Source organism: Molothrus ater, chromosome Z (genome assembly GCF_012460135.2).
Source record: "Molothrus ater isolate BHLD 08-10-18 breed brown headed cowbird chromosome Z, BPBGC_Mater_1.1, whole genome shotgun sequence".
Taxonomy (NCBI): domain Eukaryota; kingdom Metazoa; phylum Chordata; class Aves; order Passeriformes; family Icteridae; genus Molothrus; species Molothrus ater.
In genome coordinates, this window is record NC_050511.2 from 61550895 (window position 1) to 61576419 (window position 25525).

The 25525-nt window shown below is 37.3% G+C and overlaps 1 protein-coding gene across 4 annotated transcripts in view; it reads right to left on the reverse strand.

The window, feature by feature from the left end:
• Positions 1-25525, reverse strand: part of SKIC3 (SKI3 subunit of superkiller complex) — a 46665-nt gene that overhangs the window by 7676 nt on the left and 13464 nt on the right. For all 4 annotated transcript variants that reach the window (XM_036402870.2, XM_036402871.2, XM_036402869.2 and 1 more), the window contains 26 exons: positions 24644-24777; positions 23926-24012; positions 23733-23836; positions 23495-23621; positions 22122-22301; positions 21600-21724; positions 20905-21158; positions 17867-17969; positions 16941-17117; positions 15945-16089; positions 15705-15783; positions 15528-15589; positions 15350-15406; positions 14231-14299; positions 13245-13319; positions 12475-12616; positions 11187-11280; positions 10538-10615; positions 9108-9232; positions 7325-7448; positions 5711-5929; positions 4848-4920; positions 4067-4120; positions 3850-3961; positions 2472-2600; positions 1731-1852 (listed from right to left, as the gene is read on the reverse strand). In XM_036402870.2, coding sequence (XP_036258763.1) covers positions 1731-1852; positions 2472-2600; positions 3850-3961; positions 4067-4120; positions 4848-4920; positions 5711-5929; positions 7325-7448; positions 9108-9232; positions 10538-10615; positions 11187-11280; positions 12475-12616; positions 13245-13319; positions 14231-14299; positions 15350-15406; positions 15528-15589; positions 15705-15783; positions 15945-16089; positions 16941-17117; positions 17867-17969; positions 20905-21158; positions 21600-21724; positions 22122-22301; positions 23495-23621; positions 23733-23836; positions 23926-24012; positions 24644-24777 — 3050 coding nt within the window. The remainder of the gene's footprint in view (positions 1-1730; positions 1853-2471; positions 2601-3849; positions 3962-4066; positions 4121-4847; positions 4921-5710; positions 5930-7324; positions 7449-9107; positions 9233-10537; positions 10616-11186; positions 11281-12474; positions 12617-13244; positions 13320-14230; positions 14300-15349; positions 15407-15527; positions 15590-15704; positions 15784-15944; positions 16090-16940; positions 17118-17866; positions 17970-20904; positions 21159-21599; positions 21725-22121; positions 22302-23494; positions 23622-23732; positions 23837-23925; positions 24013-24643; positions 24778-25525) is intronic.

Genomic DNA, 25525 nt, shown 5'->3' on the forward strand with positions numbered 1-25525 from the left:
AGGGTGCTTGAAACACAGCATTTTTCTCCTCCACTGCACAAAGGAGTATTTCAGGACTGACCCATAAAAACAGGTAATATTTTTACTGTCCTCAAAATACATTTGAAGTCTAAGCTCAATTTTACATTTTACATTTACATTTTATATTTTCTACTCTTACTGGTTTCTGAAAGACAGCTCACTTGGTTGGATAATTATTAAAAATTTTGGTCCTATTAATATAGGCAAAAACCTGTCTTGGGGCTATAAAGGACCTTGATTATGCTTCAAGAAATTTTAGTTCTCCCAAATAAGACACTTTATTTTCACTGGAACAGAAGGACTTTAGTAAACATTTCCTATTCAGTAACAGCAGGCATCCATAGAGTATTTCTTTGAACCAATACAAAAAAGAAAAGACAGAAAACTAGCTATCTGTTGCTTTACTCTGCTCAGGTGAAACATGTGAAGCTTTCGCAAACCTCACTGCATGTTATTTTCTGTGCTGAAATCTCAATATTCAAAGAATTATAACTCAAACCAGATTTGTGTTAACAAACAATATTTGTATTTTTCACACATTTTTTAACAAAGTATGTTGCCTGTGAATCCTTCACAACTGATTGACTGCAGTGTCTGACTCTCCACTCCCAGTTACACTGCTTTCTGAGGATTCTGGGGTCTAAAACTACCACTGAAGGTTTGTGGTACTAGGGAATGCTATCCTTTTTTCTACACTAATTGCAGACCCTGACTGTCCTCTCCCCAGGCTATTTAATCAGACAAAAACCAGCATAATACAAGCAAAATCCACCGCAACCTTCCCCCCTACCAATCTGGGGGAAGGACAGATCTTGTATGTCTCAAAATCTCTGATGATTGTTAATATAAGGCAGGTCAGTAGACAAGTTGGCCAGAAAAGGAAAACACCTCACCAAGCAAACAAAGAGGTAAGAAAGTACTTCCTCCTAAAAACCAGCCTGTTCAATCAATCTGCTTGTGTGGTTTAGGTTTTTCGTTGTTTGTTGTTGGTGGTTTTCTTTAACTCCCATCCACTTTAATGAAATATACCAAAACCAAGGATCACATTTGCATGCAATTAGTAATTTTCCTTAATGAAAATCAGGGATGTGTGCTTTTTTGCTGATCTTTTGCCAAGTCTTCTGCTTATGAACACCCTCCTGAATGCTGTTAACAGCCCAGCTCCCTTCCATAGCTGTGTTGCAGCATGACCTCTCTTTTTTAATAATTAAACATGTAGCATCCACTTGGAGCTCTGAAACAAAGTACCAATACAACCCAGAAGAAATGGATGTCTCCCATCCTGACTGCTTGCCCTGAATTTTGGTAATGTTTCGCTTAATTCTAGGCAGGAAGAACAGACTTCAGCTTTATCATGACACATACACTACTTGTTTCAACTATTAACACAGTTCTGGTGTTGCAAACAGTATATTGGGGAGGGGAGGCTATGCCAACCATCAGTTCAGTTGGTCAGAGCATGCTGCTAATACTGCCAGAGTTGAAGGTTTGATCCTCATACAGGCCATTCACTTCAGAGCTGGACTTGATGGTCTGATCTTTGTGGGTCCCTTTCAACTCAGAATATTCAGTGATTCTGTGAACTATTATATTTTGTATCTCTGATGGAACAGACAGTTGCTAATTCAAACATTACCTTACTGTATAATGCGCAAAAATAATGGCTTCTGTCAATTCTACTACAATCTGCCAGTGTGACCCCATCATACCTTGTTACAAAGAGCTTCAGCTTCTGACAGTTTACCAGTCTCCCCTAGACTGGTAATAGCTTGACACAGACACCAGTCTTCAAGAGTACGGACATAATTACGTGGAAGATTACTTTCTCCAGCTGTAAAGACAGACAACACACTTAAACAGATTAGTATTTATGCTGTAGTACAATACCATGGTCACAAGCTCTAGATCTGGTAAGGGAGAGTTTTTATGAGTTTTAATGTGACATGGCTCCCTTCATCAGTGGGAACACTGAAAGATGGTAAAATCAAAAGCATGAGGGGAAATAAGCATACACCATTTGAGTTAATGGTTTGAGATCAATCAAACATGGAATTTTAATTCCAGTTTTCAAAACACTATGGGCATTGAGCAAGAATGAGCACCTATTGGAAGAGTTAAAGAACTCAAAATTACTTTAGCCTTTTCCTGTAAACTACCGCTGCTGCAATGTAATACATCCACATTCATGGGTGTAGGCATCAGAGTTCAGAAATACTACTTTACAAAACTATTTGAAGCTTTGGAGGGGAAAGCAAGCTGCCATTAAGTATCTAAACCTATCTGTATGTTAGAATTTAATGGGTTTTTTGTGTAAAATACAATTACAGCTATTGAGTAATTACCCCTATTGAGTACTACTCAGCCTATTTGCAAGTTCAGAACAGCACTGCAAGCTTAGATAATTTCAATTTTATTTTGCTCTTTTTAAACAGGAAACTCATATAGCTTACTTTTGGCTGAAACTGTAGACACAAGTGTCATCTCTAGGCCTGTTCGTTTTGGTTCAGTGTTGTTTAGACAGACAACAGTGTTTTCAGCATGACAGGCTGCCATTAGCACTGCCCAAGCAACAGGATTATCTAGAAAAGAATGGTAAAAGGGAACTCATGTCCATTCTAAATATGCTGGTAGTTCACTTAGAATGGGATTTATCAGATAAAGCATAAAAGCATACCTATCAATGGAACCATACACTGTAAATAAGATATCAAAAATAAGAGAAGTAATTGAGTTTATACCAAGGAAGGTGATAACTACTTGCTTCTAACTAGTAAGATTCATCAGATTGTAAAAGGAAGATGCCGTTCCTAAAGCCAGCTAATGTATTTTTCACAGATAGCTTCAGTGTGCTAACCTGAAGCTGCCAATTTATTTTTGACTACACAATTAATCTTGGCTTTCACTGAAGAAGTGTAACAAAACACAAAGTGGCACACTCAGTCTGTTCTGCCCACCAGCATGAAAGTTATAGCAACAGGTGCCTACTTTGACTGCCAGTTAATTCCTATGTCAACTTCACCTTTAAATAGCCCTGTGAAGAACACCTACTACTGTAAGAGCAATCTCTGTCCTGAATTGGACAGAGCTCAGTTAAAGATTTTATTTATTTAAATTTTCATCCATAAAATAATTAATTTTGCCAGCAAAAATGAAACAAAGCTTGAAGATCTAACAAAGTAAAACGTAAAGTATACTGCTTTTAAACAGCATACACTCATATTTCCTGTAGGAAAGTAATTGACATTTTGAACTTGCAAGCCAGCCCTATGCATCAGAAAAAAATGACTCTAGAAGAAGCAATGTATAAGTATTTCACTATCAAGTACAAATTACCAATTGAAAACCGCACCAGGCTTGCAATTCATATGCTATAGGAAGAAGACTATTTAGTAATACAGCCATACAGTTCTCTGTAGTTCAAAAACCACACATTTTAATAGAACTTTTCTAATAAAAAATCTCAAGGGAGATAAATAATTCTCTTCTGTCTGGTGCTGCATACTGAGGGAACATATGTTTTTCAATTTGTCTAGTATACTAAATAATACTTATGTCTTTTTCTGTTGAGCAATTAAGAAACTACTCATGGTTTAGAACAAGCCTTAAAACTCAGCACTATTTTTCTTATTGTCTGGCTTAATTCCCATTCCACTAAATCTGGAAGAAAAGTGACAATTTCCACTCTAAGCAACTTCCCCAAAAGATACATGGATAACCCTAAACAACAAATCAACCCAACAAAAGCAGATTTTACTTTAATCCAGTAATTTTTGCTTCTGATGGATAAAAAGACAAACAACCACTACTGTGTTTGAGAACAGAAGTAACCTGGACAGACATGGATGGCCTTCTGAATATTTTTCAGAGGATTGTTTTTCTTATCTTCTAACATGTGACATCCTGCTACCAACTGATTAACTGCAATATTCAGCAGGACTTCCTATAAAAAGAACACAAGAGTTACTTAACCAGGTAAGTGATCAGACAGAATTAATTTTAGGACTGTTTATGGAATTACAAAATCTGCATTTTAAGATAGTCAAACCTTTCCACAGTTTACATCAAGTGTATGTGCAACACTTCCTGCCACAGCTCCTCCCTGCAAGATTAAAAAAACAAACAATTGATTTAATTACATGGCTAATTAATTTTATGTAAAATATAATGCCAAAATAATTTTATCTTTGTTATTCACAAGTACAAAATTTGCACAATGAGGCAATGTCCTTGTTTATGGCATGATCTTTTTATGAAAAAATTAGCAAGAGACATTCTAGACTAGAGTTTATCTATATGATTGGTTTCTAATTTCAGCCCCATATTGAAAAGGGTTTCTTTTCAGGTGCTATTTCTGTTTATATAATTAGCATAAATTAAGACAAGGAGTATTTATTAGGAGTAAGAAGGAAAACTAATAATAAGCAGAAAGTGGCAAAGAAACACTGCCTAATGTGAAAAGTGAAGATAACTACATTAACCAAATTAAAGATAGGTAAATCTTAATAGAAATATTTATTTACATAAATACATCTATATAAAACTAAATGGAAGAAATTATACATGATTATACATAGTATAGCCTTTTATTGTTAGCATAATTCTAGCAGATCTTTCCTCTAAGTTTACATCAAGAATGGTTACCTCATGGAAGATCCAAATAATGGTATATAAATTCAGTATGTAGCTGTGCCCTGCTTTGAATGTAAGCCGTACATTTTCCTATTAACTGGGGAAAGTCCACACACTGAATGGTGGGGTTTTTTCAGTTAAGAAACAACACAGACTACTTGGAATGTAAACAGCACACGTGTATTACACTTACTTACTTTTGGCTTTTTTGATGCATACAGTGGAACTATTCGAGACAGAAGAGACCAAAGGGCAGGATTATCAGGGTAACTAGGGAAAGAAAATGGTATTAAACTGTCTGGTTTAGATACGCACCTGGTCTTCCAGGACTCAGTAGGCACTTGCTATAAATACAAATACAGTTTTTTCTATTAAGAATACAATGCAATGTATTAAAAGATAGACATGGGTAAAAACAAACAACACAACATTGAAATTATACTGCTAGCTAAAGAAATAAAATGTACAGCATGCATATAAATATTCATAGAAAGAAAACAAACTTTAGGCCTACAGGTCTTGTCTTCATAGCATGAAGAACGAGAAATTTTAGTTGTAGTTGGAAAAAAACAATTGCATGAAAATAGTTTCTGAAAACCCTTGGAGAGACTATAATGTGTGCCTTCCTGAAAGGCTCAGAATGCTAAGGCTAATCAAATCAAATTTAAACACAGACACTTAGCTAATGGAAGAAACAGCTTCAAAGGCCGCTAAATACTAAATAAAAACCCAAGGGACTTTTCTAGGCTGAAAGTTATGCTACACAGGATGAAAAATGCTTTCACAGAAGAGTAAACTAACCTACCTATCAAAAAAGTCCCCCAAACAAAATCAGAAAACACTGAATGAGCTATGAAACTTCTGCTATCTGATTCCATAAATAAGAAAGCAAACTTGTCAGTGAAAGGTACAACCTTAGGTGAGGACTTCATCTTTGAAAATGAATTTTTATTAAAAAATTTTTTTAGAATAAGAATTCAAAGAAACAGGTTTGCTTACTCTTCAATGTAATCAAAGCAATACATTTATATGGCAATTTAAAGCAAGACAAACTATATACCTGTGTATTGCTTTGGAGACTTCCCTCTGGATTGCTACATTTCTACCTTGCAATGCATAAACAGCAGATGCAATGAGACACCTCTCATAAATCCCATCATTCCCTTTTTCATGCTTCAGTAATTCTTTTAGGGCTGCTGTTGCAAGTGTTGCATCCTGCTTTACCAATCCCAGTGTGCATAAAGCCTTCAGACTTTCCGTACTAGGTTCCTTTAATGAGCTGTTGAATCAAAGAGAGGGAAAGAGACAACCATTTTGGAGCATAAACTAAGTTTCCTGATAACATGACAGTTCTTGTTACTTCTGAGTCCTCTTGCTCCTATGTATCATGAAAGGTATACACAATTAACACTCTCTGTGGGATCCTGGATCAGGCTAAATCTATATCCTTGAAGGCCAGGTTACAGGCACCTAATCAAGCTCTTAATGATTACTTTTGCCCTCAAAAAAGACAAGAATGTAAGCTTCTGATTCTATGTTTTGTTTTCAGTCCCTCGCAGGAAATAAAAAAGCGGTTAATCGAACTTGAACAGCCAGCAAAAGGACCCTTTGACAAGTAGGAAATGGTATTCTATCATACTAGTTATCCAGACATACTCACTGTTAAGAATCTCTGTGCTAAGCTGGTTAGGAGAAATGAAAAAAGGTGCTTCATGTTCAAGGTCCTACTTGGGCACTTCAAGTCATCTAGCACAAATTCCAGTCAAGAGAAACATCTATCTATTGCACCAGAATGCATAATTTTTGTTCCTATTAGTAAAATCCACCAAAATCTGTTTGTAGCACTGTTTCCAATTCAGGTCTAGACGTATTCATTGTGATGTTGCTTTCCTAAGCCATTCACTACCTTTTTTTTCAAGCACAAACATATGATGTCATTAGAAAACTCTCATTGTTCATGTTTTTGACAAAAGTAGAAGCCTGCAGTGATTTATAAGATGTAGGAAATAGTTTCCTAGCCAACTAACCACAGCTAGGAAAGGTAATGGATCTTCTCTGTGTTAGTAACTTCAGGAATCTGCTGATGGGTGCTGCACTGCCACTACTAGAGTTCTCTACTGACAGAGAGTTGCCCCTGGGAGGTGAGATGGTAACTTAATTTCTAGCTACTAGGAGGCTAACAATGATGCACAGGTGATTTAGCCTCCACAGATTTGAAAAATAACAGGCATTCACCACTTAATTGCACAACTAGTAGAGATCTGTTTCTTTTCATGGGAAAGCTACAGGGTTGTCCTGGTCTACATTGCTGGGAACACAATTTCTGAGATTTTTGACTACTTAAACTATTTTCATTGGTCATTCAGAGTTCTTACAGCTAATGAGCAAAAACAATGAGCAAAAATAGTGCTTACAACAACTACAAAGTACTATTATCTTAAAAGATAAAGTTTTTAAAACTTAAGGATGTTGGACATCCAAACTGCTCAGCCCTTCCACTCAATACTGCTTTAAGAAAGTGGAAGAGACAGACCATAAAACAAACCAGATGTATCACATGAATAAGTACACTGCATCCATTTCCACTTCTATGCTGCAATACACAAAGAAAATATCCACCTGAGTTCCCACAAAAACAATAAAGTATCACATTCTGATTATTCCCTCTACTCACCATTTAAACAGCAGTGTCTTTGCAGCATCCACTTTGTTCAGTTTATATTCTATTATTGCCAAGGCAGTCAGGATATGTGCTTTATCTTTTTCAGACTCAGCAACAGACAAGGCTTTTTCATAGGCTGGTAAAAATTCAATTGAGGGAGAAGAAAAAACACAACCTTTGTACAGCCTTTAGGATAGCATGATATTACAACAGAGAGACTACTTTAGGTTCAGGTTCACTGTATTTTCCCAACTCAAATCATAAGCAGAAGATAAAAATAAGTTGACTAAGACTTTGGAAGTAACTATGTTTGGAAATACCAGATTTACTGTTTAGAGCCTGGGAGTTGTTTAACACATAGCAAGTAGAAACACAAATGAAAAGCAGCATTGGGATATTCAGAAAACGCCTGCTAGAACTTGGTAAAAATGAACCCTGTGATAGTTCATTTACAAAACAGTAGTTCAGATGGGCACACTCATTCCAAATACAAAATAAAATTATTTGAAACACTGGGCTGACTGTTCCTTTGTGAGCACTTAACACTTCTACACTGATTGTTGCATATACCTTTTCATGAAGTTCCACATCTCAGAAGTGTGCAACATGATAGTATAATTATATTTACCACTAAAGCTAAAGTGCTTTCAACACCACATTAATCTCCTTTGAGAGAATCGTAGAATAATTAGGGCTGGAAAGGACCTCTAGAGATCAACACCTCTACCACAGTAGGGCCACCTACAGAAGGTGACACAGGACCTCGCAGGTGGGTTTTGAATGTCTCCAGAGGGGAGAAACTCCACAACCTCACTGTGTAGCCTGTTTCAGAGCCATCCTCAGCGTAAAAAGTTCTTCCTCATGTTGAGGTGGAATCTGTATTTTAGATGATGTCCATCATGCCTTGCCCTGTTGATGGGCACAACTGCCAAGTGGCTAGCACCAGCCCCTTGACACCTGCTTTTGAGACACTTATATTGATGACATCACCTCTGTCTTTTCTTCTCTAGACTACAACTGATTCTTCCAGAAAAACAATTTAATTTGAGAACAAGGGAGGCTCAGAGAAAACCAGCTTAATGGACAAGAATCCCACACTTGAACAAATTTCTTTTTCCTTACTACATTTGAGCAATACTAGGACTAATAGATTTTCACAGAATTATAGAATAGGCTGAATTGGAAGGGACCCAGCAACATCATGAAGTACAACTGTGCAGGACACTTGGAAGAATCACATCGTGTCCTAGACCATTGTCCAAAAGCTTCTTGATCTGAAGACAACATTGGTACTGTGATGACTTCCCTTGGGAGCCTGTTCCAGTACTCAACCACTCTCTGGGTGAAAAATCTTTTCCTGGTATTCAACCCAAACCTCCCCTAACTCAGCTTCAGGCCACTTCCTAGAGTCCTGTCAATGGTTGTGAGAGCAAAGAGATCAGTACTTGACCTTTCACTTCCTCATGAGGATGAAGACCATAACAAGGTCTCCTCTCAGTCTCCTCCAGGCCAAACAAATCAAGGGACCTCAGCTGCTCCTCATAAGACTTGCTCTCTAGACCCTTCACCATCTTCATAGCCCTCCTCTGGATGCTCTTGAACAGCCTAATGTCTTTATTTTATTGTGGTGCCCAAAACTGCACATGGTACTCAAGGTATTAAAATAGTTGTGGCATTTATACTTACACAATAGAACCAAAAGAGAAAAATACTGAATGTCAGCTAGGTTGGTTAGACAACAAATTTTGATAAGATTAACCGCAAAAGAAGTGTTCCATAATGCTCTGAATTTTACCTTTGATACTTTCTTCTAAGAGTCCTTTCTTGAAGTAAGCTAACGCTAGCCCCACAATGCCATCAAACTCTGTTAGGGGTATTGATGTGTAAACTTCAATGGCCTCATCACACCGCCCAAGAGCACTGCAAAAAAAAAAAAACCCAGTCACTGGTAGGAAGGATGCAGCAACAGCTGTTTTAATTCAGACAAACTGTCCTTGAGGACCAGTGCCCTCTATTCCATAGCAGTTTTAAACAGACACCTAGAAAAGAGCAATATTAGGACAAGAATGTGCAGTTATCCTCACCCTTTGCCTGGTATAGCAGTTACTCTCTCCAACTATCTGCTGCATGAAGAACAGCTGATAGGGAGAAGTCCTCTGTATCTGCATGACAGCTGTATATAAGGCAAATGACTTAATGATCATCACAGTGCAGCGGGAGAAAACATCAAAGGAGAAACATGCAAAAAGCAAATCAAGCATTTTTTTGGAAAAAAGCAAATCATGCACACAGACAGGAAAATGCACACACAGAAAGATTGCAGCATTCTTGTTCTAAGACCACTATGAAAAGAATAATAGAGGATTGTATTTATTAGAACTACTTATCAGCTACTAGAGATTTGATCTTGTGTAAGTTGCACACATGAACTAACAGACACACAGCTTGGATGTGAGATTTCAAGAGTCGAAAGAGTTGGTTCTAAAACCTTCCCTGAAGTTAATGAATTATCACTTCGTCACAGGTTACAAGTTTCAGTATCACATACAATAACATATGAGGTTTCCTCAGAGAGCTAACAAATATTTAATTAGTAGACCTTGGGCTATCTCATATCAAAGAGAAATTTGAAAGTCTACCTATTTAAGTCCTGCATTCCCTCAGAACCAGAAGGCATCATGAAAGGAACTTACAATTGTGAGTAGGACTACAGTATAGAGATTTATCAGCAGAAAGACCACACACAGGTACACAACACCCCAACCTCACATGCTTCAGGTTGTGAAAGTCAATATAAATTCAAAGGCTAGATAGAAGGGCTTTTGAATAAACCTCGAAGCAGCAATTTTATTCAGACAAAGCCTATTACACAGCTCAAGATTGTAAAAAAAAATGAAAAAAACCCCACAGCTTATTGTGGAGACAGTATAACAGACTACACTAAGACATGTTAGTACCAAGCAAAGGATAAGGGAATCACTGATATGCTACAGCCTGTGAAGACATACAGCAATTCCTTACAATATGATTTTTTTTTTTATTACACTACCCATTTCTGGAGCAAATACAAAGTGCAGTCAAATCTGTCTCCAATTAGAAATAATGTTTAATAGATGATTTTTAGCAACCATTTTTCACCTTAAGTCTCACCATATTTTGTACTGCTCTACTATTCACTACCTCCAAAGGTGAAGCTAGGGGCTCAGAAAATCAACAGACACTTACCATAGTGACCTGCCATAGTTTTGCATTGCTGTATTGTATTTCTCAGTATCCTCTGAGTTTTTCAGCAGTGAAGCTGCCCTAAAATTAACCACAATGAATGTTACTTATCATGTGACTACAAGATGCATATTTTGAGAAATTTTCAGAGCAAAATGGACAACTGTTTTATACAAAAGCTTTTTATGCTAATTAAACATAAACAGAGCCTATTTTACTGTTTTAATGCATCAACAAACACGTCACCAAATACTGTTTCATTTGCCACCTTCCTCTCTTTGAAAGAGGAGAGAGGAAAAAAAAAACCCAAAACAAACCCAAAGGCCAACCACCTCCATTAATTAGAGTGGGATAGAGAATAAAGCTAAAACCAAGCTTGCTTTCTCCTTCAATTTCATTTAAATCACACACAGTGAATTAGTTAATGTAATGGTATGACATACAAGTCTTAGGACATCTTTACTTTTCTGTGTTCTGCCTTTCCAAATTCGGTATAGGAACATCCACACACCCACCCTACAATACACTTAGTTCAAATATACTGTTGAACAGAGAAAGTAAAGTTTATCTAAGGAAAAGAAAAACCCTTAGGTTTTTCAGCTGGTTCATGGAAAAGGAGCTTGTCTAAGCTTCCCAAGGGTGTACAGTTTACCTCTCATAGGCATAGGCTGCCTGCTGTTTTAGATCCAGATACTCATTCAAAAACCCAAACATTGTGAAAGCAGAAGCATCATCTGGATTTCTTTCTAGAAAATCAGAATTGACAATGTAGGAAAACAAGATCAGTAAGCTGTGAAAAAGCATTACAAAAACATTGCTACATTGACGCTACAGTACATGCACTGAACACTTTGCCAAATGCTTCTGTCAGCTGCTCATGAGAATAATTTTGACCGGCTTGCAGGCAAATACAGAAGAGACAGATGACCCAAAACATGACATCACGGTGGCTGAAAAATGTTTAAAATATTATGATGTAATATTAATGCATAATGCACTCAATATATTTTAAGTTTTTCAGCAGGCAGATTTCTTTTAAATGAAACGGGAAAGTATTCATCTTGCATTGACTCTAGTAAAATACCAGTAGAATCTTATGTTTTATTCTTAATACATTCTGAAACAATTCTATACAATGTGCTGTAGGACATCCCTGCTCAAGCAGGGAAGTAAGACCAGATGACCATTATGGTCCCTTCCACAATTAGTAATTTTTAACTAATTGCTAAGGCACAAATTTGCCAGCTGTCAACTCATCTCAGACTAGTACTTTTCTCCCCAGAAGAGGAAGGAAGGCTCTCCAGAGTCCCCTTAAGAACAAGGCACAAAGAAATAACAGTTTCACATTCACATCTATGAGCTATATTTTCTAGCTCTCAAAGTCAGCAACAGATTACTCAGGTGATTTCTTTACAGGAATACTTGCAGACTAATGAAAATCTGCATTTCTTCTACCTGCTTTCCAGGCTAGACATATCCAATGGGGAGGCTGGTTTGGAATCATGCACAAAACCAGAGTCCATCACCTGCTGAAGGTTAACAAAATCATATGCTTGAGAATATTGAGTTACACAGCACACAGGAACAATCCTCTGTGCCAAGCTTCACATCACAGAGGCCGAGGACCTGGCACTTATCTTCACCTGCACATACAGACACATGCAAAGGGAGTCTGAGAGCAAACATCCTATGAGAAGCATGACAAGGCTCTGGTCCCTTGGTCTCTTCGTTGGTATTTGAAACAACTAGAAGGAGTAAGCAGACAGAACCCATCCATTTCATCGCTGTGTGGTCTGCTTACCCTGTTTCAGTTAGTTTAAGCTAAAAAGCCTCTCACCACCTCAGCCAGACCTCTCTTGTTTAGAACTAGTGCAGGTGTATTTATTCCTTCTGAATGCATGTTAGGTGTGACAGGTTAGAGAAGTATTTAAATTACCTACCTGTATATTTGCTCATGACCACTTGGGCTGCTGGTATAGCATTCATTTGAACAATGTTGTACAGATACAGTTCAGTGTTTCTGTTGGCTTTATCCTGCAGCGTTGAACATACCCAGTGGGCATAGCCTTTTGCTCCCTCAGTCTCAAGAAACAAAGAGACACCCCCCAAAACAGGAATCATTAAACCTGCTCAAGATACAGCAAAATAATTGCAGATTATAATAATACAAATTCTTTGTTTTAGGACAGAGTTTTGGCTAAAAATCTGCGTCAGTGTTAAGCAGAAGAATATACCAAATTGAATACCTCCACACATACTTTTAACTTGCCATCTGAGCAAAGCAAATTCTTACATTCTCATATAATGTGCTGCATTACTGTACACACAATAGGCCAAAAAAAAAAAGCTATGAAAGAGTAAGTCCTCTACTTTTTTTTGGAACACAGGGTCCTGGCAGTATCCTTGCTCTTTCCAGAAATATTTTATGCCTTTGATCTATGTCCAATTCTGTGGAACATGGAGAACGTTTATTCATGACTTAAAGAGCTGATTTCTTGAACGCTTGGGACTAAAAAATTTTATAAAGTAACTGCCTGCTATACAATACCAGCATAAGTCAGCAACAACATGGAAGCCATACAATCTCATCTGAAACATTACTGTAACAGTTTCACTACTCAAGACATGCCTATTTTAAAAAAAAAATAATCTCCTAAGTAGAGAGACTGGATGTACAAAAACTTCAGAACAATACAACTGTTACACTTACATGCATACTGAGTTCAGTTGTGTGCCTGAAGAGATCCATGGTATCATAGCTGCCTACAGTCTCTGCAATAAGAGCCTAGAGAGAAGCAAGAGCTGCTATGGTCATGTACTTAAAAATTATGACACTGACAAAAACCTTAACTCATATTATGTCAGGCATATCTTAAGCATTCAACATGAACACACTTTTTCCTCATAGCCTACAAGCAAGATTGGTTTTAAAAACAAAATGAACTCAGGAGAAACACAAGCAGTCTCCACTGTATCAGTAATTTAAACTCTTTGGCTGCTACTCTATCTTCAGAACAAAGACTTGCATGTATTAGAACAATTTATAACAACATCTGACAAGAGCTGAATTTCAACATGTGATGGTGCTAGTTCTTTTCTAGAATCCAGTTTTCAACTAAATATTATTAGCAGGTGAGCAGCATGGCATTATGAAATTCACCTATAACGATCATAAAAGTCACAAGTATCTCAACTATTCACAGATGGCCTAGATATCTGAAAGAGCATGTGAGCTATCAGTGCCAGGGGAGGAAGGGACCTCCCAGAAAATAAGAAGTGCTTTGTCCCAGGTACATTAGAAGCTTACTTATTCTGACAGTGGCATTAGAAAGGGGGAACTGAGATGAGAGCTGGGTGGTGCCATTTAATGAACTAGTGGTACAGCTGAAGCTGAAATAACTATCACCTTATAAAGACAGTGCTTTGTGGATAGTTGTCTATAAAAAGCCTCAGAGCAGAGTGATTGTTTGGTTAATAGCTTGTTAGAGAACTCACAATATCAGCCAGAAAAACATCGTATGAGTGTGTCTGATGAACACAGTAGCTTCCATTGTATTACCACTATGGAAACAAAGGAACTAGAAGCACTCTTAAAACACAATTTTTAGGAGCATGAATTAGTGCCAGTTACTAGGCTGAAGTTAAGGTTCTTCAAGAACTGTTTTTTGTGTGCAGTTTCATGATTTTTCATCATACCTGTCCAATCCAACACAAGAGGTAAGAAGGTTCCAGAGACTGGGCTACCTTGAAGGCTTCATGAGCTTGCTGTAGAACCAAATAAAACACTGCTGTTGAACTGCCTGGTATGGTAACAGAGCACTTCTGAGTACACACAGGTATTAACATGCAGTAGTATTAGAACAGACTTAATGGACTAGGTCACTACTAAAAACATCTTCTGTTTCACAGAGAACAACGCATTGCCCAGAGAAATAAACCAGTTTAGTCTTAAAGAAAACAAACAAAAAAAAACTAGAAAACTTCAGAATATCAAAGTTTCCCTCCCTTCTAAATATGCTTCCTTCCCAGCTAGAGAATTCAGAAACTAAATGAACCCTTGGAACAATTTAAAAATCTGACTCTTGGAGGATCCAGTTTTGAAAATTCGTTTTTTTATAATACAAATGTATTTTCAAAAGTATAAAACTGATTATCACCCACAAGTCATTTCCCTATGGCCTACACATGCTTAAGAGTTCCTCCCTCAATTTGGGACAAAGGGAACCAAGTCTTAGCATTAGCAGTCTTAGCAGTAAGCAGTCTGTACTATCAAGTTATTTTTCTTAAAAATAATTCTGACCATCACATTTCCAATCAAACAAAATTTCTGTTATTTCAACGAGCAAATAGGACAGGATGTACTTTAACTGCATGAGAGCTCCAGACTTCACTTAATATGTACTCAAATTTTTCTCCAGAGAAACTCTGAAGATTAGAGTGTTACAGCAAATCATACATTTGCTGATGAGCAGAAAGTAGGTATCTACGGGAACTTCTACAACTAGAAGTTCTTGGCCAAACCTGGCATGCCCTGATTTGACTAACCACTTCTCTGTCCTTCCATTAAGTTTTCATTCCAGCTGTTGGAAAGCAGTTTTGCCAATTCAGCAGAAGTTCACAATTAACCTAATCTTAGCCCCCCCAGAACAAATTTTTAATTTATCTGCATTTCTCAAGTGCCAATCTAATTTCTTTTGAAGCATGTATATTTTTTGAATTTCAAAGGGACATTTGAAACTGACACTCCCATTCCCATATATACACCCTTAAAAAAAAATAAAGGAAAATTATACTTGAGGCTGGGAAATAGATTACCTCAATGTTTCCAGTTACCAGATACAAAACCCCCAAGTTGGTCCAGGCAACAACATTCTAAACAAAACAAATAAAGTTAAAACCAATATATTATTACACTCCTCAGAAATAGCAGTGCATCAGGGGAAATGTCTTAAATGCCCACTTGAAACAGATGGCAGCTGCCTACAGCACTTACAATTTGCTCAGCTTGAACAGATTTGATGAACGAATGTTGTGCAAGAGCATAATTCCCAATAGCTGGGGGGAGAAAAAAAAATGGAGACCTAGATGTAACTGAATTTCAAAACACCATCAGTCAAGCCTCCTTCTAATTTAGGATGTTAGAGATCTAGGGCTGTCACTGAAGACTTACCACTACAAGAAGCAACTACACCAAGTGCATTCCAAAAAAGATGATTTTTGCTGTCAAGTCTTACAGCTTTTTTGAGACACTGGAAGAAAATGAAATGTGGATTATAATGATTAGGAGAGCAAAAATTATGACTTTATGCACTTACTTATTCAGAGATGTAGGTTTTATTGTGTACAGAGAGAATATGCAGAGAAGCATGAACAGCAGTTTAAAGAATGTACTAGGAAATACAGGCAATACCTGCAAAGACTTCTCTAACAGTTCACTGATCTCATTCATGTCCGTGCCCACTGCTGTGAGGTGCTCCGCTTGGCGATAATAATTTATTCCAAGATCACACCATATGCTCGGCAAAGACATCAGTTTTAAAGCTCTGCCATAACACCTACAGAAACATGAATCACGGAATCATTATTCCGAGTCTCTGTACAAAGAGCAGAAAGCTGAAAAAGCTTCAAAAGAGTGCTTAGAAACCCAAACGAAGTAAACATGCATAAATACAAACAAAACCAGACAAGAACTTAACGCAAAAAAACCCAATTAATATATTTTCATTCAGACACTTACCGTGTGTCTGAATCTGGTCTAAGGGTAATCTGTAGTGCTCACCACTAATGAAGCCACAGGTATGGTTATGTAGGTGTGCATTAAATCAAGGCTCTGTCAGTTACATTATGCATGCTTTTACTTAAAACAAACATCAATAATTTTTACAGTTCCTCAGGCGTCCCCTAGGAAGTACTGGACTTTACAGATCATGGTTGAGATTCACCAAGCAGATGCATTTCCTGCCTCACAGATCCAGCTGAAAAAATTTTAGAGGGAGTCACAGAACAGCGAATTTGTCACAAGAAATTTTTTACAAGAAAGAGGCACAGACAGAAAGCTGTCAGAAAGTATTATCTTGGACTTCCATTGTCCTGGGAGAATTAGTCAGCAAATACCACAACCATTGCATTTAAACAGATGTGATTTGTGGAACAGCAGGGAGAATGTAGCATGCACCTGGAGACAGAAAGGAGAAGAGCAGGTGCTGACAGTACTGTGGCAATACAGGAAACATACCCTGAAATAAGTAGTGTAATCTGGAAGAATCATGAGAATCCATTTAACCAATATGCAGGTATCAACAGATCAGCATGTCTGCCATTTTCTACAAATTAAATAGGCTAGAATATTTGAGACTCTACGGAGTCTTAAACAGCAGAGAAGCTCTTAACAATAAAAGAGTATTACCTTCCTCCCAGTATGAGAAGCTCATTTTTCGTCAGCACCTGTTTGGTTGCATTTTTACTCAGAAGAGATCCTAGTACTTGAACATTCACTTTGGCTGGTGAAATAACATGTACACTAGTACAGGTATCTCCTAACAGTTTCCAGAGGCAAGATACATCAGGACGGTGCTTTACTGCCCTACAATTATAAAGAAAACACATGTAACACCTACTCAGATACTTCAACATCCTTTTCTGAAAAAAAGTGCCACTTTGAAGAGCAGCACAACCTCAAATGCAATTAATCAGTAAGGTGTTTGATTTAATCCAGTTTCTTCCTATTCAAGCTACAAGTCTAAAAGATCAAAATTTGAAAAGAAAGAACAATAAAAAGCAACCAAACAAAAACACCCCAACATGTCAGCTGACTACATGCACTCTTGCATTTGTCATATTAAAAGACATTACTCATCTGCAGAAACTTGATGGACTTTCTCCTCTAACAGCAGTTATTCCAAGATTTTGTTTAGCACATCTTGTATGAAATTCAAAACAAAAAGACTGAGAGAAGGAAGGAATTATTTTCCTCTTATCCATTATTTTTTGTAGGAATACACTCCTCCCAGATCCATATATCAGCAGGACTACACAAGAGAACTCTGGGTCATTTCACACATTTTCAAATGACTCTCTATCTTTGAAAAGAAAAACATAAAACTCTGTAATTGCCATTCATTTAAGCAGCCTATGTTTAGAATCTGTTACTCAAACCATTTTTAATAAACACATTCTTACTTCTAGATTAGAAGTTCTAGTCCATTTGATTCAGTCTAACTGAAAAATTTTCAAACTCTTATTTTAAATAAATTTAAAAATTTAACTCTTCTTTTTCTGCCTGTCAACCCACAATCCCAGCAGAAATTAAGTAAGTGAATATTTAGTACCAACCTCGTAAAATATGCAAGGGCCTGCTCTATGTAATCCACAGCCTTCCTATCCAAACAGTTATCAAGGGCTGATCTTGCCAGCATGAGATAACACTCACCAAGTCCTGAAAGTAAGAGAAAATATTCTCTGTGAAAATAAATGCTTTTATGATATGCTTAAAAGTACAGTGGGGAAGGAGCATGGAAGCCAAGTCAGCATTTCTGCCTTGTGCAAAAGTCTATACCCTGCATACACAAAATCAAAACACCCACAATGCTCCCAACAAAGACTTTGCTTTTAATCTATCTTGTGAAGTGTGAACTGTGGAATCATTTGGCTATTAAAATAAACCTAATTCATTATTTAAAAAACAGCATTTAAACTTTGCATTTATCTTCAAATATTAAGTAAATCCATCCTGAGAAATCTGCATTGTTACACCTTTGACAAATACACCAATTTGCAGTTTACATGTGTGAAAAATCAATCCTGAGAAACAAAACTAATAAAGAATGTCAGGGTAGGCAAAAGGGAAAGTCTTCAATGAAGAAAACCTGAAGCCAGCATTATTTAGAATTAAATTCATATGGTGTATTGAGTCTGGCTGAGATGGAGTTAACTTGTCCCGTAGGAAACCTCATAGTGCTGTGCTATGTACTGGTAGCTGGAAAGGTGCTGATAAGAAACCAGTGTTTTGGCTGCTGTTGAACAGTGTTTGGAACAGCATCAAGGCAGTCTTTACAAAATTCGCTCCTTCATCATTAGGCTGGGGGTAGTCAGAATCCTGAGAGGAGACACAGCCAGGACAGCTGACCTAAACTGATCACAGGGATATTCCATGCCACATCACATCTGTTCAGCCATAAAAGCTGAGATAAACGTGGAAGAGACTGGGGGGGGGGGGGGGGAACTTGTTATCACATTTGTTTTCTGAAACAATGACTAGGCAGACTGAAGTCCTACTTCATGAGAAATAGCTGGACATCACCTGTTCATAGGAAGTCGAGAATAAATTTTGTTTTCATTTGCTTCTTCATGTGGCCTTTGCATTTGCTTTATTAAACTACATTTATCTTGACCCATGAATTTCTTCCATCTTTTTTTGTCTTTTGTTCACATCCTGCTGAGAAGGGGAGGGACAGAGCAGCTTGGTGGGCAGCTGATGCCCAGACAAGGTCAAACCACCACAACTGGAAATAGTTCCCACTATTAAAAAGGAACTGCATCATAGGTAAAAATTTCTAACATTTTGAAAATAGTAACTGCTTGGTTTACACATTTGATAGCACTAGCAGTGATTCTGTCCAGCCGTAATTCATTGGATATGAGTATCGTACATTCTCAGATTATTTTGACAGTTCTGAAGCTACCCTCCCCTCATGCTATTGTAATCCTTCACCTATACCAAAACAGAGTTTTGCAAGAGTCTTTATCTTGGCTCCCCAGAAGCCCCAAGATCATGAGCTTATCAGATGTCAAGATCAAAAAACAAAATTGATTTTATTCCCCAAAATTACATGAAAGACACACTAGAACAGAGTCAGAATAAGTATTCAGTAGCACAAAATCAAAACACATTAAAAAGATGCAGTGAAGTAACACCAGTAAAGTTATTCACTCAACTACCAGAGACTATGTTTCCAACAGCTCAACTCAGAAACTGTTCAAATGGATCAGAACAGTTGAAAATAAACACTGATGGGACAGTCAAAGAACTTCAGAGAGTTTTAAGAAGGTCCACAAAATTTACAATATTGGACCAAACATCATAAGAAGTCTCTAAGAAAGTGAAGGCTGTTTGGAGACTTAAGAGGATTTACAGCTAACAAACCAGAGATTACAATGTGAGCCTTTATGAAAGAAGACTTAGGAGATATAAGAAAACAGTATGAAGGCAACTATGGGGAGGAATCTTGATACCATGTACTTAAGTACTCAAAGCATTTTAATACTAGTAACACTGTAGACACTGAAAAAACCATATGCATGTGCATAGGTCTATACAGCACCTTTGCAAACTGCTGCTACAGTCAGCTCTTCCCTTCCTGCCCAACAACTAGTAAAACTGCCTAAATGCAATATACTCCAACTCCATTATGGAGCTTTTACCATGTCACTTTAGTCTTGAAAAACACTAGTAGAGTTATAGAGGAGGAGGTAGAAAAGTCAACCACACTGTAACTTTTTCAGATTAATGACCCACTGTTGCAATAATAACCCAACATTTCTGAATTAACTCTTCCAAGAATCAGTTTAGATTCATCCATAAACCAGAAGGCCTTACATACAATGAAAAAAATAATTACAAATTCAAACTAGCATCAAGCAGCAAGCAGCACCTGCTTCAGATTGGTATATGGGGTGAGAATGATTGAAAACTAAGTGGCAGGGAGAACGCAAACAGAGCAATTATTAATTTTATATCAAAATTTTATACACTCCCTGCATTATATAACTTCAGAATCACAGTTCCATAATGAAGAAGAACTTCCAATTGCCCCATTTCTCTCTACTCCTACCTATATCCTGAAGGTCTTTACCCCTGCCACCTGTAATGCTTGTGAGATTTCTTGGGATTCTCTGCTATTTTTCACCACTTGAAAAAGTTCAGAGGGGTCTGAATCACTAGACTAACACAAGAAGTGAGGAATGCATGGTCAGGAGCAAAAGGAAATCAGCCCACCTCTTTGAAATGGCAGTCTGATTTCATTGCCTGTTGAGCCAGTATTTTACTGCTTAGGTAAAACTGCAGCCCTGTTAGCGGGCTTCCTCTGTGTATCTTCAATTCTCCTACTCATTTGGCCTGGTAGCCACATAGAATTAACTACCTTTCACACTTACTTGAAAGAGAAATAATTACTCACATTCATCATAATTTAACTTTCACGCGAGGCACCTCATTGCCCTACATACACAAAATACAACTCTATCCTTCCATACAAGAAAACCTCAACACACCACAAGAAAACCTCAATACATCAAAAATTCTTCCAAAAGACTGAAACACTACAGTGTGTAAAGGGAGGAAAAGTGAGCACTTTCAAATTCAGACATACTACCTTTCAGTGCAGGCACATAGTTTTCTGTCTTCTTTAATATCTGTTGATAGGTAGCTATAGCATTTTCGTATTTGCCTAGAATTTGCTCAAGTGCTGCAGCTCTGTAAATGCTGTACACAAGCCCTGGGTTCAGCTCACTTGCTTTCCTGAAGGATTTCAGAGCTGTTGAGTAGCTACCTCTGTTGAAGTAAGCCTCCCCTAGAGACTCCCAGCAGTTGGAATCCTTTGGATCAGCCCTGAGAGCTGCCTGCAAACTGAAGATATCAAGACATACATTTATTTAAATGAAATATGATAAAATTCAACATAAATTATTTCCTTTCATTTTATACACTCAGGACACTAATTTTGCATTATATACTCTCCAGGACACAAATTCATGATTACATAGAACTTTTAAACAAAGCATAGTAGGTTTTTCATCTTCAGAGAACATTACACAATTTTAGGAATTGTATCTCACCCTGGCTGTTCAGTACTATAGCAGCTTGTCTGTGCCTGTCACAAGGCTTGTTAGTACAAAACAAGACTAGATTCTGTGAATTCTAGAACTGAAGAGAAACTCTCTCAGACCCATTTCCCTTTGTTAAGTACAAGATATAATCACCTAACTTATTTTGAAAACTTGCTATGAGCAAAGACTATTTTATTGGGATTTGTAGAAAAGGACTTAAACCAACCACCAGTTGTCTTACTCAGCAACTGCTTGTGACGGCTGACCAGTTCTCAAGTAGTAAAGTCCACGATGAAGCCAGGCCCATTTTGCTGTACCAGGTCTTGCTTTTTCAGTTACCTCATTAAGGATTGACAGAGCAGTGTCCTAACAAAGCAATAAATGCCAAGTTAGTAAACAAAAAAACATTTAAAAATATTCTTATAACTTTCTAAAGGAGCAAGGTGGAGGATGGAAAAAAGAAGTTACACAAGCTAAATAAAACCCCCAACTTTCTCCTTATGTCCCCTACTGAAAAAAATGCCATATCACACATGATGACCCTAATGTAATGTTTGCTTCTCCCACCCTTCTCCCAAGATAAATTTAATTTGGAATTGGAAGATAAAACTGAAGCAAGTCCAACTATAAAAGCTGCTAAGCAATGACAGAACTTTTTTTTCTGATCCTAAATATAGAGGAAACCTGAAGTAATTCCTCAAACAGGAGGATTAATAGAAGAACAACAAATCAGCAGTAATCTGACATTCTGAATATACAATACCATGTCTCCAAGTTCCACACTTAAATTGACAGCTGCTGTTCCAGATTCCTCATCTGTCTCATCCAGTTCAAAAGCCTTTTTATAGCAACCACGAGCTCTGCTTTTGTCTCCAGCAATGTCTCTGTAGTAGTTACCTAGATAACAAAAGGCACTTCCCAAGTAGCTGTCCAATTTTGCAGCCTATAAGGAAATACCAACACACTATCAGACAGCATTCTAAAGGATTATACTCATAGACAGGTTCAGTGACAGTTACTTGTTCAGCCCCTGCTTATCATATTTTTAAGTCTCTTCTGTGATATATTTGAGCTGTCAAACTTTATTTTAAAATTGCACAGATTACCTGAGCTTTAAATATCTGGAAAATCTGCTACAAATCCCATGACACAAAACATTTTGTACTCAAAGTACTAAAATAGTTGTGCTAGAAGAAAGTAAATCTTTATTTCATGTTCTGCTCTGTTTCAATCATTATGTTCATACAATTACCATATAACACCAGAATTAACTCCAGCCATGTCTAAAGTTTCAGTTCCTTCTTAGATGCATTTGGCAGATTTGCTTATAGTTAAGAAACTGACAGCCTCCAAGCAGCAGAAAACAGCTTTGTCAATAATAATAAAGATTGCATAAAATGGTTTAGAACCAAAAGAACTATTCAAATACATTTGCCACTATACTCAGCTGTTTATTAAAGTGCAAGCAGCAGGTAATGATTTGAGTTCTTGATACCTATCATGAAGTTACATGATGAGTTTACAGTGCCTAAAGTTTTATTTTGTATACTTCCAAGTTACTAATACAGATGTCAAACTAAAGATACAGATGTCAAACTAAACCTTTTGGATTCATGTTATTATCTATGTTCAGCAAAAAAGCCACAATTACTAAAACCCCAAAGATCAGGAAAAGCATATAAATTATGGGGCTTTACCAACTTACATCCTTGGACAGACAATGAAACCCTAACACCTTTTTTTCAACTTTTTTTCCCAACTTTTTTTCCTTCATGTTTTTTCAATTTGAATTCTACCCTCCCCCTTTCAAAAGGTCTTCAAAGAGATATGCTGCCTGTCTAGAGGCCTCCACTTTCCCGAAGGAGGGAAGGTTGAGGGAATCACCACTAAGTTTTGTCAAATCAAAGGCCTAAAGAATTAGTTGAAAAGAGGAAAACAAAAGCAGAGAGATTCAAGGTAACTGCACAGCTCCCTACAATGCCTTTTTGCACATCAGAACCTAGTTTGCAGGCTCTGGAGGCTCATACATTGCACAAAGGAGAATATTCAAGTTTCTCATTCCAGTCAGTATATTTTTCATATTTGGCTTCTGATGTAAGAAAACACTAATTCTACAACAGTTAAAGCAGTCTTTACCTTCAAGAACTGAGTGAGTGCTTTTCCTTTGTTTTTTCTTGTCTCATCACCCATGAACCAGTATGTAAGCCCCAGGTACTGATGATACTCTGCAGTTCCAGCCTTTCTTTCAATAGCATTTAGAAAACTAAATAAAATGAAAACAGGTTAGGTCAGAAAAATTCCCAAAAGCTGCAGAACACTGTATTTTACTATCCCATAACACTTCCCTGTTAGAGGAAAGAAAACGAAAGTCTACCTTTTTTCTGCCTGCTCATAGTTCTTTTGGGAATAATGGATGAAACCCTCTAGAGCATGGGCCTCAGCCAGATCAGGGTGGGACAGGAGAAGCTCTTGTGAAACCTGCAGAAGAATGTCATTTTTCTCTAGGTTACTTCCTCTATGAAACCAAGAATTGTACTTAGCTCACAGGAATGACAAAAAGCACTAACCTTTGAAGCCTGATCCATTAAACCCTTGTTTAGATAAGCCTGACCCCTGAGAGCTGAAATCACTGGATCACTGCTTCCATCTACAATCTAGAACACCAAGTAATAAACACAATTAATTTATCTCCCCACATTTAGAAGTCAAAGTTGTCAAAAGCACACAGACTGCATGAAGATAAAGACAAGAAAGCATTTAGAAGCTTTCTCTATTACCCCTGAGAAAATTTAGAACAATTCTGATGAAGAGCAAGTAGAAGACTGTAAGGGCAAAGGTGCAGAAATATGAAGAACAACAAAGAATGAAACTGTGTGATAAAAACAAGGGGAAGCAACTTCTGCCAAAGCTTAACCATTCAATCTTAAAGTGTTTTTCTTCATGACTAATTACAAGTGAATGATGGACATGGGAGATTATAACATGAATTCAAATTAAGATGGGTAACAGCACAGAACTAGCAAGAAACCAGCAACAGTGAGCAAGACCAGACAAAGTCAAAAGTGACAGCTTCCAAAATTAGAATTGCAAATAAAAAAGAGCTGCAGCAAAGCCTGGAAAAGCAGGAATGGAAGACATGTCTGAATTACATGACAGCTAGTAGGAAGGTCTAAACCACAAAGTTGAAAGGAGGCCAGGGTAGAAATACTTACCTTAAGTACAGAAAGATAAGGGCACCTTGTAATATTAAAAAAAAACCCCAAACATTTTAGTCAATAAAAATACCTGCTCAAGTGCTTTAATGGCTTTTTCTGCAGCATCAGCATCAGCTATTTTAATCAAAGTCTCTGCTTTCAACTGAAAGACAAGGTTCTTCCACCGAAGATTAGGACCCTCAGGAGTTCCAAGAGCCTCAAGAGCTGTTGACAAGAAGAACCTTTCATCAAGTTAAACGAGAAAAGAAGAAGTACACAGAGCAGCATTCTTCCAAATATTTTTACAATCTTGTTAACTACATTTTTTCTGCCTAATAGAACACCATTCAGACTGCTCTTCCCCATAAATAAGAAATTGTCCCGTAAAATTTCTATTCATTCAAGTTTAACAATTAAGTCAATTCTAGGAGGTCATCTCAGATGTATGTATATTGATTGCTTTCTAGCTGCTGGCTTTAAAAATTAAGTGCTATAATTTTGCTCATTAGAGTTCCAAAGAAAAAATGACCTTTCAACAGACAAGTTGTTCTGCATTTCAGTGTTCAAATGAAAGAATACTACCGAAAACAGGGATTTACCTCGATGCCTGTAAAAAGTTACAAAGTAACCCTTCATACCGTTCTGATTACTTTTTGAATACACAGTATCATCTCACATCAGAGATGGAAGGCATCTCTTGTTGAGCATCACCATTCTCCAAAGGCAAGAACTTCCTGTGTAACTCAATTAATTGTATTTATTTTCATGTACAATGAGCTGTTGTCTCATTTGATACAGACACTAAGACAGGACAAGTAAAAAGCAATGTTTTCCCAAAATTGTCTCTGACTTTCTACATGTTTTGGACTCAAGAGAAATTTCTGCATCAACAGCATCTTTTAGCAAGGAACTTAACTTCTTGCATTGAAAAACAAAACTTGTTTTGTTTGCTCTGAGCCTGACATTTTAGTTG